Source organism: Gopherus evgoodei, chromosome 8 (genome assembly GCF_007399415.2).
Source record: "Gopherus evgoodei ecotype Sinaloan lineage chromosome 8, rGopEvg1_v1.p, whole genome shotgun sequence".
In the NCBI taxonomy this organism is placed as follows: domain Eukaryota; kingdom Metazoa; phylum Chordata; order Testudines; family Testudinidae; genus Gopherus; species Gopherus evgoodei.
The window spans coordinates 99071430-99086756 of NC_044329.1; the positions used below are offsets into that span (position 1 = coordinate 99071430).

The window sequence follows — 15327 nt, forward strand, 5'->3', positions numbered from 1 at the left end:
CATCTGGCAGACAGTGTTTGAATTAATGTTTATACACCTTGCAACCTCGGAAAATTGAACTTATACCACTTTATCCTTAGAGTTTATTGTATCTTGGAAAAGAGACAATAGATAACGTGCTGAAATGCAGCAGCAGCAGTGAAGTAGTAGAAGTAGAAGAACCTTATTTACCTAGGAAGCTTGATTAGTGCCAACAGTTCCATCACCTATGTCTCCTGGGACCGACTGCGACAGCCAATTGCACCAGTCAATGGGGCCCAGAGTGGTCTCCCCAATTTGCCCTACCCAAGGGATGGCTCTGCCATCAAGGATGAGGTTAAAAGGAGATGTGCTTTAGCTACAACTGCTGCACAGAAACTGAAGAAATTATGGACTGATAAGAACATGTTCGGTACCAAAGTGAAAATGTATCAAACCAGGGTATTAACACTCTGTGGGCTGGAAGCAGCTGCATTAAATGAAAGTGACATCAGAAGGCTGGAGGCAGTAGAGATGAGAGTTCTTCAAAAGATGGCAGCTGTCAAGTGAAATGATTTTGAAACAAATGAAGCTAGAAGGAGAATAGCAAGTGAAATCAGGGTAGAGGATTGGCTACAATCAGACAGATTATAATGGTGGAGATACCGTAGAAGATGATAGGATGCCAAAGAAAATAAAGCGAACACAACTAAGGTTCATTTGACCTAGAGGCTGATCACTGATTATATTATAGGACATTGTATGCCAGGACGTGACCCGGCTGGGCTTACTGGAGGAACTAGCCATGGACAGGAGTGAAGGGCGATCCTGTAGTGCTCCCTTTGCTTGTACAGATGCTCCAGGATTAAATGATGATGATGTCTGAGGCATTGTAATCTCTATGCATTCAGATAATTTTAAAGGCAGATTCACAAATGTCCATCCAGTTTCTGCATTATGGAAGCTAGATGGAATTTTCACTGCATTAGCCTCCGAAAAAACTTCAATACAAAGAAACATAAAATTAGACATAGAGAGAGCTCTCCCAGTGACAAAATAAAACCACCTCCACCAAGAGGCGATAACTTAGTCGTCGGAAGAGGGGCTCCTACCTTCTAAGCACTGTCCACACCAGTGCTTTTCATCGTTAAAACTTTTGTCATTTGGGCAGTGTTTTTTTCACACCCCTGAGCGACAAAAGTTTTAACGATGGAAGTGCAGTGTAGACACAGCCTAACTGTTTATAGCCCTTTGGTCTGTTCATTCACACCATGGGCCAAACAAGTCTTGCAGCTTCCTTGGGGACAGGATGCAGGATCCTCAAAACTAATAGCTTTCCAATTGTCTTTTCACGTATATGCTAGGCTGTTCTTTCTTACCTTTCTCGTCTTCCTCATAAGAACCGCCAGTGAATTAAAGCAGTATAGGTGCATAATAAACATTCCACTAACCCAATGTAGGTATACAGTCCATCTCAACAGGTAGGTCTCATGCAGTATTCATAAATTAAAGCAGATCCACACCTATTACACATTGCATGGTAAATGGTATTAGCGTATAATTTCATGTGTTACACATTTTATTGCATTACTATTTAGTGATGAAGCCATTGGAGACTTGTGCAGGTGATCCCATACAAGTGCCAATACACCTGTAACACCACACTATTATGAATAGACATGTGACACCTCAATTTTTTATCATATATGATTACACATGCATGGACTTCAGGGCTTGGAAAGTATCACCCCAATGCAGCATTCAACATTGTAGGTATAAATAAAGGACTTGATTCTCAAGCCTGGTTATAGCTCCAGTACTGTTAACCCCTAGAGTTTAAAAACCATGAGTGGCTTAAAAATAATTGTGTTTTTAAAAAGAATCAATTTTGGGTTATTTTTTATTTGTCTCTGGTTTAGGGGGGAGATTGAATCTTTAGGGTACCTGATTCGTTTCATGTTTCGAGACTTTTCTCCGCAACCACACAGGCTTGTAACTTAGCTTTTATTACCATAAAAAAAATTGAGATTCTCACATCACTACATGACTCTAGCAGCTGGGACCTTAAGAAAGCCACCAAATGTCATGGTATTCACAGTACAGTCACAAGAAGGTCAGACTAGATAATCATAACAATCCCTTCTGACCTTAAAGTCAATGATTAAAGTCAATGACGAACTGACACTGTGGCTCCTTTATGCCATACAGGTGCCGTAAACATGCTATCATCCAGCCAAGAATTCCCCTGGCATCAGGAAATACTCTTATGGTGCTTGTGCTGCGTCCTGGCCCTTCACCCGTTTTCCATTCCCAGCTTATGGGGAGGGAAGATGTCAGAGCTCTGCTCCACTGGCATATAGACTATTAAGGGGACTGTAACTCTAAATGGAATTAGAGCTGAGGCTGAGGTTAGCCCTGAGACACTCAGGCAGCGAGAATCAGCTCCATTACACGCTCTCCCCCTCCTACCCCCTTCCTATGCTGAACAGAAATCTGGTGCAGGCCAGAATCTGCCACGGTATATACCAAAACATTGGACCTAGTTTGTTTGTTGGCATTTAAACTCTGTCATATGTGCGCGTGCGCAGAGTCTCATAAACATACACCAGTGTAGCAACAGTATATAAATCTACAACTAAAAAGAGGCTGTTCTATAGTAGTGGTAAGAAATATTGTATTTTAAATTTTCTTTGTATTCCAGTGGCTGCGTAATGTGAAAGTGAACTCTCCGGGGTGTTGTTAGCATAGTACTTAAAGAAGAAGGACATTCATTTTTCTAGAGTGTGAATATCAACCCCTGTTAGTACATATTAAATATAAATTTCAATGGCAAGCAGGCTGGGTCAACTCTCAAAGCCATGAATAATGTGGTGACATTTAGGGTACGTCAACACTACGGGATTATTCCGATTTTACATAAACCGGTTTTATAAAACAGATTGTATAAAGTCGAGTGCACGCGGCCACACTAAGCACATTAATTTGGCGGTGTGCATATGTGGTCCGAGGCTCGCGTCGATTTCCGGAGTGTTGCCCTGTGGGTAGCAATTCCATAGCTATCCCATAGTTCCCGCAGTCTGCCCCGCCCCTTAACATTCTGGGTTGAGAGCCCAGTGGCTGATGGGGCAAAAATCATTGTCGCGGGTGGTTCTGGGTGAATGTCGTCAGTCATTCCTTCCTCCGGGAACGCAACGGCAGACAATCATTTCGCGCCGTTTTTCCCTGGATTGCCCTGGCAGACGCCATAGCACGGCAACCATGGAGCCCGTTCAGCTTTTTTTTTTTTTCAGTCACCGTATGTGTACTGGATGCCGCGGACAGAGGTGATACTCCAGCGCTACACAGCAGCATTCCTTTGCTTTTGCATGATAACAGAGATGGTTACCAGTCGTTCTGTATCATCTGCTGCCAGTGTAATTTGGCAATGAGATGACGGTTATCTGTCCTTCTGTGCTGTCTGCTGCTATCATGGGTGCCCCCTGGCAGAGATCGGCCGGGGGCGCAAAAGCAAATCTGGGAATGACTCCCCGAGTCAATCCCTCCTTTATGGTTTCTAAAAATAGAGTCAGTCCTGCCTAGAATATGGGGCAGATGTACTAGAGAAGCAGTGTATCAGAGAGTAAAGCTGCTCTGTGTCAGATCCCACAGAAATGATGAGCTATATGCCATTCACGGGGGGTGCCCCTGCAACAACCCCACCCGTTGCTTCCCTTCTCCCCCAACCTTCCTGGGCTACCGTGGCAGTGTCCCCTCCATTTGTGTCATGAAGTAATAAAGAATGCAGGAATAAGAAACACTGAGTTTTTAGTGACATAAAATGAGGGGGAGGCAGCCTCCCGGTGCTATGATAGTCCAGGCAGGACATTAAGCAGTGTGGGGGAGAGGAGCCCAGCATCCCACTGCTATGATAGTCCAGGCAGTACAGAATCTTTTCTTTTCACATGAAAGGGAGGAGGCTGCTTGAAGCTCAGCCCCCAGTTGCTATGATGAAGACGGTTACCAGCCGTTCTGTACCATCTACTGGGAATGACCAGGAGTCATTCCTATTTTCACCCAGGCGCCCCCGGCCAGCCTCACCTGAAGCCAGCCAGGAGCACTCACGGGTTGATAAGAAGGACGGTTACCAGTCCTACTGCACCGTCTGCCACCGGGGAGGGGAGAGGAGCGGATACTTCTGTTCACTGCTGCAGCATCGCGTCTACCGGCAGCATTCAGTAGACACAGGGTGACATTGAAAGAAGTCAAGAAACGATTTCTTTCCCTTTTCTTTCACGTGGGGGTGGGGAGTAAATTGACGAGCTATTCCCTGAACCACGCTGGACAATGTGTTTGAACCTACAGGCATTGGGAGCTCAGCCGAGAATGCAGATACTTTTCGGAGACTGCTGGGGACTGTGGGTTAGCTGGAGTCCTCAGTACCCCGTCCCTCCCTCCATGAGCATCCATTTGAGTCTCTGGCTTCCCGTTACACTTGTCACGCAGCACTGTGTAGCCTGGAGATTTTTTTTTCAAATACTTTGGCATTTCATCTTCTGTAACGGAGCTCTGATAGAACAGATTTGTCTCCCCATACAGCAATCAGATTCAGTATCTCCTGTACGGTCCATGCTGGAGCTCTTTTTGGATTTGGGACTGCATTGCCACCCGTGCTGATCAGAGCTCCACGCTGGGCAAACAGGAAATGAAAATCAAAATTTCGCAGGGCTTTTCCTGTTTACCTGGCCACTGCATCTGAGCTGAGATTGCTGTCCAGAGCGGTCACAGTGGTGCACTGTGGGATACCGCCCGGAGACCAATACCGTCGATTTGCGGCCACACTAACCCTAATCCGATATGGTAATACCGATTTTAGCGCTACTCCTCTCTTCGGGGAGGAGTACAGAAACCGATTTAAAGAGCCCTTTATATCGATATAAAGGGCCTCGTAGTGTGGACAGGGACAGCGTTAAATCGGTTTAACGCTGCTAAAATCGGTTTAAATGCGTAGTGTAGACCAGGCCTTAGTTTAACTGCTTAAGTGGCATTTCTGGGCTTGCCAAGTTGTTTTTTAAATACACCTCTACCCTGCTATAACGCGACCCAATATAAAACAGGTTCGCGTATAGCGCGGTAGCAGCAGGGCTTCGGCGGTGCTTTAAAGGGTCCAGGGCTCTGGCTGCTGCGGGGAGCCCCGGGCCCTTTAAATCACCACTGGCACCCTGCTGCTCCTATCCCTGTATAACAGGGTTTCAGCTATAATGCGGTAGGGATTTTTGGCTCCCCACAACCACATTATAGCAGCATAGAGGTGTATTTGTGATGTGACTACTCATTCTACATGAAAAATGGATTCTTCTAATAATACAAAAAGGGGAGGAAGAAACTGATTTTAGCCGTTTAAAATGCTAAGTATTGAGGTTCACTGATGCATCCTATTTGTGTGTTTTTTGTTTTGCTCAGAATACAAGAAAAACTCTGTGGTGACCCATAGGTTAATTAATATGGGCTTTCTTTAATGTCAGATCTCTTCAGGTTTAACCTGCTTCATTTTTAATGCACTTTCTAAATTCATAAGCCACTCCCAACTACAGGATGTTCAGATTTGAGGAGTTGTTTAGCCCATTGTGAATATGCGATAAGGTATTCGGATCTAAGCCCCACATTCAAATGAGGTTTTGGTCTCATTCCTGTTTGTAATAATAATGATAGTAGTGTTCAAATGCCAGTCACTGTGCCATTGGGCCAGTTACTGTACAAACAAAAGGAAAAAAGTCTGCCTCAAGGAGTCAGAAAAGAAAGCTGGAGAAGGGGTAATGATACAAAATAGCCAGGGTTATTTTAGGCACATGTCTTGATAGTTCCATTTGTATTTTCTAACAGGTAAAGAAAATAATTGTTTCGGACTAGTTCTTTGTGGGAAGATCTCTGTGTAGAATAGCTTAAAAGGAATTTTTAAAAAATAGAGAGTAAAACTTAAAAACAAAGGAGTTATTAGGTACTGTATATAATAGTCACCACTTTAGATTCTTGACTGATTGACTAGAATCTATCAGAGGTAAACACCTAGAAAGAATCTTTCAAATTGCATTTCCGTCAAGAATAAACACCTAAGGCACAGAGGGAATTCAGAATTAACTCAGCTTCAAATCAAATGGAATAAAATAAGCCTAAGGGAATCAATACATGTTTTGATTATCTGAGGAAGCCTACTTTATATAAAATACTAACAAATGAGAGGATAATTATACTCAAACATTTCTTAAATAACCCACCAACTGTGTCAATTACTCTCAAACTTACCCCATACCTCATTTATTGCTATACCATTTGCTTACAAAAAACATTTTTAACCACCATTTAAATACAGCAATCCATGGTGAACTAAGAAAGGAGCAGAGGGCAGGGGCGGCTCTAGGCACCAGCGCACCAAGTGCGTGGTATTAACCACATCTGAGTATCTGGCCTGTTATTTCTATAGCAAGGTCTGCAAGGTGTTTTACCAACCTCTGAATACAGGGGTCCCTGCAGAGTTCTTCTGTTGTAAATCTCTTATCTTTGCAATAATTCAAGAAACACAACAAAGTACTTTTCCAATCCCTATTGGATCAACAGATAAAGTGTAGAAGTGACTTTCTTGTGTTTAGGTATTGAAACTACAGTTTGCTTAACTCCATAGTCAATAGTCTGTAGGCTTTCCTCAAATATTTTCCAACTCCTGAATAATACACCTTCCGCTTTCTTGTTTCCGCTGAATCGTGAAAAATGTCACAAGAAGTTTCATTGCCAGCTGGAGTGGTTTAAAGGCTGCTTTAAGAAGCCAGATTTAAATATTTAATGTTTAAAAGACTACAGCATATGTCATATGTCTACATGGGAAGACACAGCTTTCATTATAAGGTTTAATACCACCAAGATATAAGGATTAATGCTATTTCCACTGCCCACCTCTGTGCAGTTACAACTGACTTTTGTGTTCCTTGCTGAATAAGCTGTGGTGGTGTTTTCATGTAAGACGAGATGCATTTTCCAGTAATTAAAGGCAGCTTTTACATTATGACACAGAGAGATCCACAGACAAAGGAATTCTACAGAAAGATCAAGGAACCAAGCATCTTTCCATATTTCTCTTTTTTTTTATACAGTCTACTGGGAGAGCGGGAGAGGACGTTTACTTTCATTGATAAGGATAAATCCTTTTGTATTGAAACGTCTAACCAAAGAAAGACTGAATAAGCCACATTCTGTCCTCAGTTACACTAATGCAACCCCAGAGAAGTTGCTATTGAACACTATCTCACGCTCTGATAGACACTAATATTTCTCCTTTTGGACGTCTCTCCTCAACAGTAAGTGATGCTGAACATGAACTGATGGAGGATGCCATCCAAATGTCACAGGATAATTGGCTACTTGGGGATGTGCAGTGACGTGATGGGCAAACTATTTTCTGGGACGTCCCACTGTAGCACAGTCAAGTTATTAGTAATGGTCTGTTATGTGCTGCACACATGTTTCTTCCGTGCTATGGTATGGTTACTTTTCAAGTGGTTTTGCAGAGCAATCAGTGTAGATGCAGGAGTATGGCTGAGGGAAAAATCTGACTCTGAATTACCACAGCTGTATAGCCTGTAAAGAATTGGTAGAGATGGCTAGGTGAAGTGATGGTCAAAATCAAGAAAAATAATCTGTTGACTAAAGCCTGAGGTCCTCATTCACGGCCTAAGCCTTTCAGTTTTTATATCAAAAATGCTTTCTGGATTTATAGTGAGGTTCTGGGGCTAATAGCCTAAGCCTGATTTCATGCTTCCCTTAACTTCAGTGGGAATTCCTCACATACAGAGTCTACAGTATTGGGCCCTGAATATACCAGATGTCATACTTTCTTCATCTGGAATTGCTTTTTGCCAGAATTTTATTATCAGAGACACAGGAGAACCACCCTTTCCAGCTATTTTTAAACTTCCAGTGAGTTGCTGACTGGTGGGTTTGTCATCAGGTAACAGGGCTGCCACTTCCTGAGCAGTCCCTCATGACCATAATTCTCTTTGCAGCAGCTGTCCCTGTGTGCTCCCCCTTCAGGGCCCTATGCAAACTCCCCACAGCATCTTAGAAGTTCTGTTGCCTTCTACTTGGGGCCTGTTTAATGCCCAGAAACACTTCCACCAATAAAGTCAATCACTGCAGCCCAAAAGGTCCACTTATCTCTGGTTCTTCTGCCATCCACACACAGCCATAGCCTTGTGCCTTATGCAGCACATAACAGACCATTACTAATAACTTGACTGTGCTACAGTGGGACGTCCCAGAAAATAGTTTGCCCATCACGTCGCTGCTTCTCATGGCTGTCTCTCCCTGGAGTTTAACCTTCTGGCTCTGACCTCCTTCTCTTGCCAGTGTCTGCACTATTCTGAAGGAGAAAGCAGTCTATATACTGCCCTCCTCCAGAGAGCTCCTCCCGATTGGTTGGAAAAGAAAGGAGTCCTGTCCAATCCTACACAACAGGGCTCCTGATCCTAAGCGCTTAAAGGAATAGCGTTCTGGGGTTTCCCCCACATCCAACTCCTAATTCCTCAGGACTGCTTGCTCTCTTCTCCTGTCAGCCCATTTCCTGGGCCTTTGTTATTCCACCTTCCTGGAATGGCATCTTCTGGCCCTCTGCACTCTTAAATGAATCACAGATTAAACTTTAATTCATTTGCTGTTGTAGTTCTCGTTATGTCGCAAAAATCATTCTGGTTTGTCCCCTCCCACTTTAAAACAGTTATGTTTATCACACTGAGATTTAGTCCTCTGATGACATTTAAGTCAGGTGATCAGATATTATATTTATAGCTAACAGTGGGATTTTTAGTATATTCCATTATATAAACATTTACACACAACCCTGTAGATTTAGATTTCTTGGATTCATTAATACCAGCATTTTAAAAAATATTCTCTTGCAGATTATAGAAAGGGTATTTGTAATCCTAGATATACATTTATTAATTTATAAATACACTTTTCAAAAGCCATCGTTTTACCTAGTTAAATAGACATTTTGCTGCATATATTATTTGCTTTTAGAGCTTTTTCTTACCCCACATGTATATTATCAAATTATTTAGTTGAGAATGCCAACTCCTTTCCCCATTAAAGCCAATAAAGATTCCCATTAACTTCTATGGACGCAGGAGTAGGCACCATAATGAATTTTTATAGTGAAATTTATTAATCCCTTAAAGAGTAGCTATTTCTAATGTCTGTACTGATGTATCCTTTTTCATGACAGAACTGGCATTTTGTGCAAGAGTGCACTACAGCAAGTGTAGTGTATAGTTGCACTTGATGTTATCAGCATTCAAATGCACCATTGTTAAACATGTGATTTGTTATCTTTGAGGTGAGTACAGCAGCTTGCTACAAGACTGAAAGAGTTTCCATTTCCACAGTCAATAATTATGGAGGTTATCATTGTCATGCTCAGAACTCATGTCATTTTCATAAATCATTCATTTCATTGTCATAAATCATGCTTTACAGCTGCAGAATGGAAACTTATTGCTGGACATTGAGGAAAATCTTATTACAGTCACTCAGGTAAGGTTATGACACTAAAATGTGAAAGGGAAATGTAGATGAAATCACCACTAGAATTAGTGCAATTTGAAAAGGCTCAATTTGGGTTTAACTGCAGCAGAATGTAGCTAATGCTAAGTACAAATAATTTAAAAACAAATGATATAGTTGGCAAATTCATCTCTGTGGTGACCCAGAAAGTAAAGCTGTTTAAAACCAATGAAAGGTAAAGATTAGCTGCCAAAATTTCTGCCAATGACTGAAACTCCATTTATGTGAAAGGAGCTGTACTCATTTAGACCAGTAGAGAATTTAGCCCTAGCGAGGATCCAGAACTAAAACTCCTCATCCAAACAATCCCAGCCTTTGAGGGATTTGAAATCTAGATTCAAATGTTGCTGTTTAAGCCTCTCTAGCAAGTATCCTAGAAAGTTATTTTCACACTAAATTACAATTTACATTTGCTGACATAGCTTTCTAGCATCTCTTGTACACAATGTTGCAGTCATGCCAAAACTAACCCTGCTGTTGATATATTGCTCTTTTTCTGGGTTCACCATGAAGAAGGGCTTATTAGAATAAACATTAATGGCAACTCAATATTACTCTATCCAGCAATCAATTTATATAGTCCCCATCACTGTGATATCAGAGAGGCTCTCGTGAGCTCATTGGAGCTTTACCTGAGATGAATTTCCACAGGTGCACACACCTTAAAGCACTTTGAAAAGTATCATTATCCCCATTTTACAGAGTGACAGTCAGAGAGAGGTTATGTGACTTGCAACTGTTGAACTAAATGCTGGAACCTTGAGTTCAGAAAGATTCATTGTGTTAAATTCTCAGTTATATTTATTCTGCATTAGGCCAGATTAATGGGGGATTAATGGGATTCATTCTAATGTAGATTCATTAATGCAGATTATTCTACATCAGGCTAGGTTAATATGAATCATTGCATAAGAGTTCCATCAAAGTTTCTGCCCCTTGCCCACTACACAGACTCTTCCCCCCAAACTGACAACCTGGGTAGTACAGGACACGGTCTCAGTACCTGGTACCCCTTGCAGCTACTGGCAGCTCTGCTTCCCCCTTTCTCTCCTTTATGGTGGGAGAGGAAGTCTTGGAGGACCCTTCCCTGTGGGCAGGGAAAACCCACATGGTCTCATCTGTGAAGCCACATGTACAGTTTCTTTAGAATGCTAGCAGGAAGTCAGACAAGAGGAGGCTGGGGGAGGTTCTAGCCAGAAGCTTTACAATGATGCAGAGACAGAAGTTTCAGGGACAACCTCAAACAACCAGTTCAGAGTTCTTAGAAGGAAGTGACTCTTTGCTATTGTCACAACCACTGCAACTATTGGTGGCACCTGGTTGGCATGAAGTTTCATCTGAAATGATTAAATTGGGAGTATCATTATTATTCAGGCTTTTCTAGACATTGCTAAGATTAAGTGGCTAGCAATTTTGTGCACAGTAGGAGAGTGATCTGCTTCATCTCTTGGAGAGCCTAGTTCTATAGTTCTATTAGTTCCAAAGGCCTGGGCTACACTAGCGAGGGCGTTCGAACTAAGATACGCAACTTCAGCTACACTATTTGTGTAGCTGAAGTTGAAGTATCTTAGTCTGACATACCTGGCCATCTTCACGGCAGCAAGTCAGCCACCGCGGCTTCCCCGTCAACTCCACTTAGTCCTGCCAAGGTGGAGTACGGGCGTCGATTCGGGGATCAATTTATCACACCTAGACGAGATAATATAGCTGTCCCCCAGGAAGATAAGTGCAGCCTTAAAAAATGAAGCAGTAATCCTCTCCCCATATACATGGGTAAATCCCATTCACTTGACTATGTGGTTCGCTGCTCCAGGCCAATGGGAGCTGCTGGAAATGGCAAGGGCCATGAGACATACTGGCCGCCGCTTCCAGCAGCTCTCATTGGCCTGGAGCAGTGAACCACAGCCAGTGGGAGTCACGATCGGCCGAACCTGTGGACGCGGCAGATTAACAAACCAGTCTGGCCTGCCAGAGGCTTTCCCTGCACAAGCAGCGGAACAAGTTTGGGAGCCACTGGTCTAGAGATTAATTTAAAATGAAACTATAAAGATTTTTACCCTGATATTTTTCAGAGATTGAGTGAAAGGGGAGAAATCCCTGGTCTAAATGATAAGGTTGATGAGGGAAGGCAGTTTGACTCCAGAATCTTGACCGGTAATTAATTGTTAAAGCTAGTCAGAAAATCGTGAGTATTTTCCATGGAAAAAAAATTAAAGAAACAAAAATTCCCTCTGCCTTGTTTTTTTAGTAATTTTCACAGGAATTTTCCAATTTTACAATGGAAAAAAAAATCAAATACCACAGATTTTTTGTTTGGGAAGGTTCATGTTTTTATCAGAAAGAAATACACAAAAAATTTCATTTCCAGCAAATTTATTTCACAAAAAGAAAAAAAATCCCACCTAAACAATTTCAGCCAACTCTATTAATTGTGTTTGAATTTCACTACTCTGAATACTCATCGATTTACCATGTCATCTTGTTTTCCCAGACTGTTTCATAATGGGACAATAATTCATACTGCACAGATACCGTAGTAATCTGACTTTGTGCAACAGAACGGAAAATTTGATACGTCTCTTTAAAAATTAAACATACAGCTAATTTTGGGAGGACAGTATTCCAGCAACCGATTCCACTTATGATCAGTGCCTAAATACTTTTACGCAGATTTTTTTGAGCAAAATACTTAAATTATGCTTTCTTCGGAGTTTAGTGCAGGAGGAATCATTAATATTATATGGCAGATGTAAATACTTTATCACTATGAACCTGTTTCACACTATTTTGGACTCTGTACCGTAGAAGACACAGTCAAAGCAAAGCTTCTTCAGTATTGCTTCGGTTTCCATGTCCTTAGTGGCAGGGCCAGCTCTACCATTTATGCCATCTCAAGCAAAAAAAAAAAAAAAAGCCACTCAAACTGCCGAATCACCTAAAAAAAAAAATAAGCCGCCCAGACTGGAGCCAGCCCTGATTAGTGGCTCTGTCCAGTCTAAATTCATCTCTGTGAGTGCTGAGCTTCGGTCAATATTTTACTCATGCAGCTACGGAAACTGCTATATGTTATAAAGGGGTTTTCCCTCTTCTGGTCCAAGTAAGAGAGACCTCTTTGGCTGATCTATTTCAAAACCAAACCCAAAATGAAGTCCCTGGTAAAACATTTCTAGCATGAAATTAATTTAGAGCTATCCAGTCGTAATGACCTAATCGTGTCTCCCCTCATCCCCAAGGGTGCATGCAGGCCACACTCATCCCATGGGGGAGCGGGGTCTCAGCCAACTCCATAGCAACATCCGACCCACTTCCTCTGGACCCCACAGAGGTTGTAGTCTAGGGCATAGGAGATCAGAGATGGGGCCATGGTGGAAGGGTTGGGTCGCAATGGGACATACACACATCCCCTGTGCTCTGTGAAGCTAAGAGTGGAAAGATAATACAGCCCCATTGTGGATGCTTTCTCCATGTTCTATTCCCTTCTGTGGTGGATCCCCAATAACAGAGTTTCCCAGGGTCAGATGTTTAAGCCTCCTCTGGGTTTGTGAGCCAGCCCCAGCAGAGGGGACAATCAAGGCATAAATAGCTTTAATTTGGATAGGTGATACGAGTTCATTACATATTTACAGTCTACTGCACCCTCTTTCTTCATTCTCCTTAAAGGATAAATACAGATATATTCTTCTCTTTGCAGGCTGTTACCCAACTAGAGCTTTTTGGGGACATGTCCACTCCTCCTGATGTAACCTCTCCCCCAGTAAGTACCCAGGGAAAATTGCCCTGTCTTTTTCTACCTTGCTGGTAAAAAGCAGGTTTACTGTAACCATGTGTAGAAATGCAGGATGGTGAATAGCATGCACTCCAGTAGGAAGGATTGCAAAGTGATTTTTCAAACGGTGAAATAAAGGAAAACTAGGAAGCAAACATATTCAAAAAGGGAAAAATGCTTTTCTTGAATCACTGCTTGTCACGGGGTGCTCTAGTCAGCGCTGGCAAATCTCCCCCTGACCACATCTGGGGATTAACTCTGCCAGGCTGACACCTCTTCCTGCAGTTGCACTCCATCACTCTCTGTCTTGCTCTCTCAGGATTCAACTGCTCCCATTTCATGGCTTGGTCCTCCAGTCAGGTCACTGTGGTTTTCACCTGCTGGAGAAATCACATGCATCAGCATCTCTCAGGACCCGCTGTCCCTTGCAGTCTTCTCTTTCACTGCCCTAATGGTGCCACTTCTCCCGTGGCTGGTAGGGAAACTCAGGCCTGCCTTCTACACAGGGTTCCCGCCCAGGGACTCTCTACAATAAGTAATCAAGTCCTATCCCTTACTCTGTGTCCCTGGGCTATTTCCTACCTTGCCATCTGTCACCCTAATGGTGACTGCAGTCTCTCTCTCTCTGCAGCCCCCTTCTGCTCTGAGCTACTCTCCTGTTCCTGTGCAGCTGAGCTTCCTTTTTAATTAATCCTCATCATTCCCTGGCTCCTCCTCCATATACAGCCAATGCAGTTAATTGACCTACTCAGCCACCATAACCCCTTCGGGTCTTTTGTGGCATGGAGACCCCATCATGCTGCTTCTTTGTGATGTGCAAAGATGGCCTCAAACTTTTTTTTTTAAATAGAGATCTGAATGGTGATGTCATACAGGGCTGTAACCTGAGCTGCAGCTCCCATCACTTCCATTTAGCACATCTAGGAAGAGAGTTCAGATCTCCCATCTCCTAATCCTTATCTTTAACAATGGGACCAGGCTGCTAACATGCAGGACTTTGGCTCTGGGCCTACTGATGAACTGGAGCAATATTTAATCATTCTTCTGTAATACAGTGATTTCACCCTGTTTTAAAATCCTTCCTATGTTATTTTCTGTCTTTTGTTTACATCAATCTTCAGTTCATTAAGCCTCAAAATCACAGACTTTTATTTCTTAAGAAACAGGTACTGTGAGAAATGTGCACATGATGTATGATTGTGCAAGTTATATTGTTCTTTTTCTTCATGGTCCATGAGTTCTGTATTTTTTCTCTTTTCCTGTTGTCTTCTGTCTTATGGTGCTGATGATCTTTTTCTTGCTGCTTCTTTACAACTGCAGCTCTCTTTTTTGGGAGATAAAGGGGATGTGGCACCTCAGTGCATGCCAGTTCCTGATGCCAGAAACAGTTGCTGATATGTCACCATTGTATTTTATTCCTGTCTCATTTTGTAGACTCCTGCAACTCCAGGTGATGCCTTTATCCCATCCTCATGCCAGTCACTTCCTGCTATTGCAGACACATTTGGTTCTGTACCTTTCAGCACGGCTGCTGTACCCTCAGGTAAGAACCCAAGAGCAAGAAACGTGAAGAATTTGTGACCATTTTTAAAGCTATTCCATGTAGCCAAAGTGTGACATTTCAGCTAGGCTTTGCTATGTTCCTCACAGTGCTCAAAATTCAGAGTTTATGTAATATTCTGCACTGACATGCAGGAGATGTGGATTTGACTTCTGGTCTTGCTCTCTGGGCTGCCAGGGGCTGGGAGCACTGCAGAAACAGCTCGTTCAGTCCCATTTGGGAAGGAGAAAAAGGAGTGCCTTGAGTCATTCAACAGTAGTTTTCTGTTAACACCTTCAGTGCTATAATGCACTGCATCATCTGTCCTGGAATGTAACACAGCGGTTATCTTTTACTGTACCAGTGTTCCATTATTGTGTTGGCACTTGAAAGTAACATACCTGAAACATGAAATAGAACCTGATAAGAACTTTGATCCTGTTTGTCAACTGATTATGGAAAACTCAGATGTACT

The 15327-nt window shown here is 42.5% G+C and overlaps 1 protein-coding gene across 8 annotated transcripts in view; it reads left to right on the forward strand.

The window, feature by feature from the left end:
• DAB1 (DAB adaptor protein 1) overlaps positions 1-15327 on the forward strand; it is a 744092-nt gene that overhangs the window by 711099 nt on the left and 17666 nt on the right. For 7 of the 8 annotated variants that reach the window (XM_030573268.1, XM_030573273.1, XM_030573274.1 and 4 more), the window contains 3 exons: positions 9460-9516; positions 13238-13300; positions 14747-14855. In XM_030573268.1, coding sequence (XP_030429128.1) covers positions 9460-9516; positions 13238-13300; positions 14747-14855 — 229 coding nt within the window. The remainder of the gene's footprint in view (positions 1-9459; positions 9517-13237; positions 13301-14746; positions 14856-15327) is intronic. The other variant, XM_030573275.1, reaches the window with a different exon arrangement.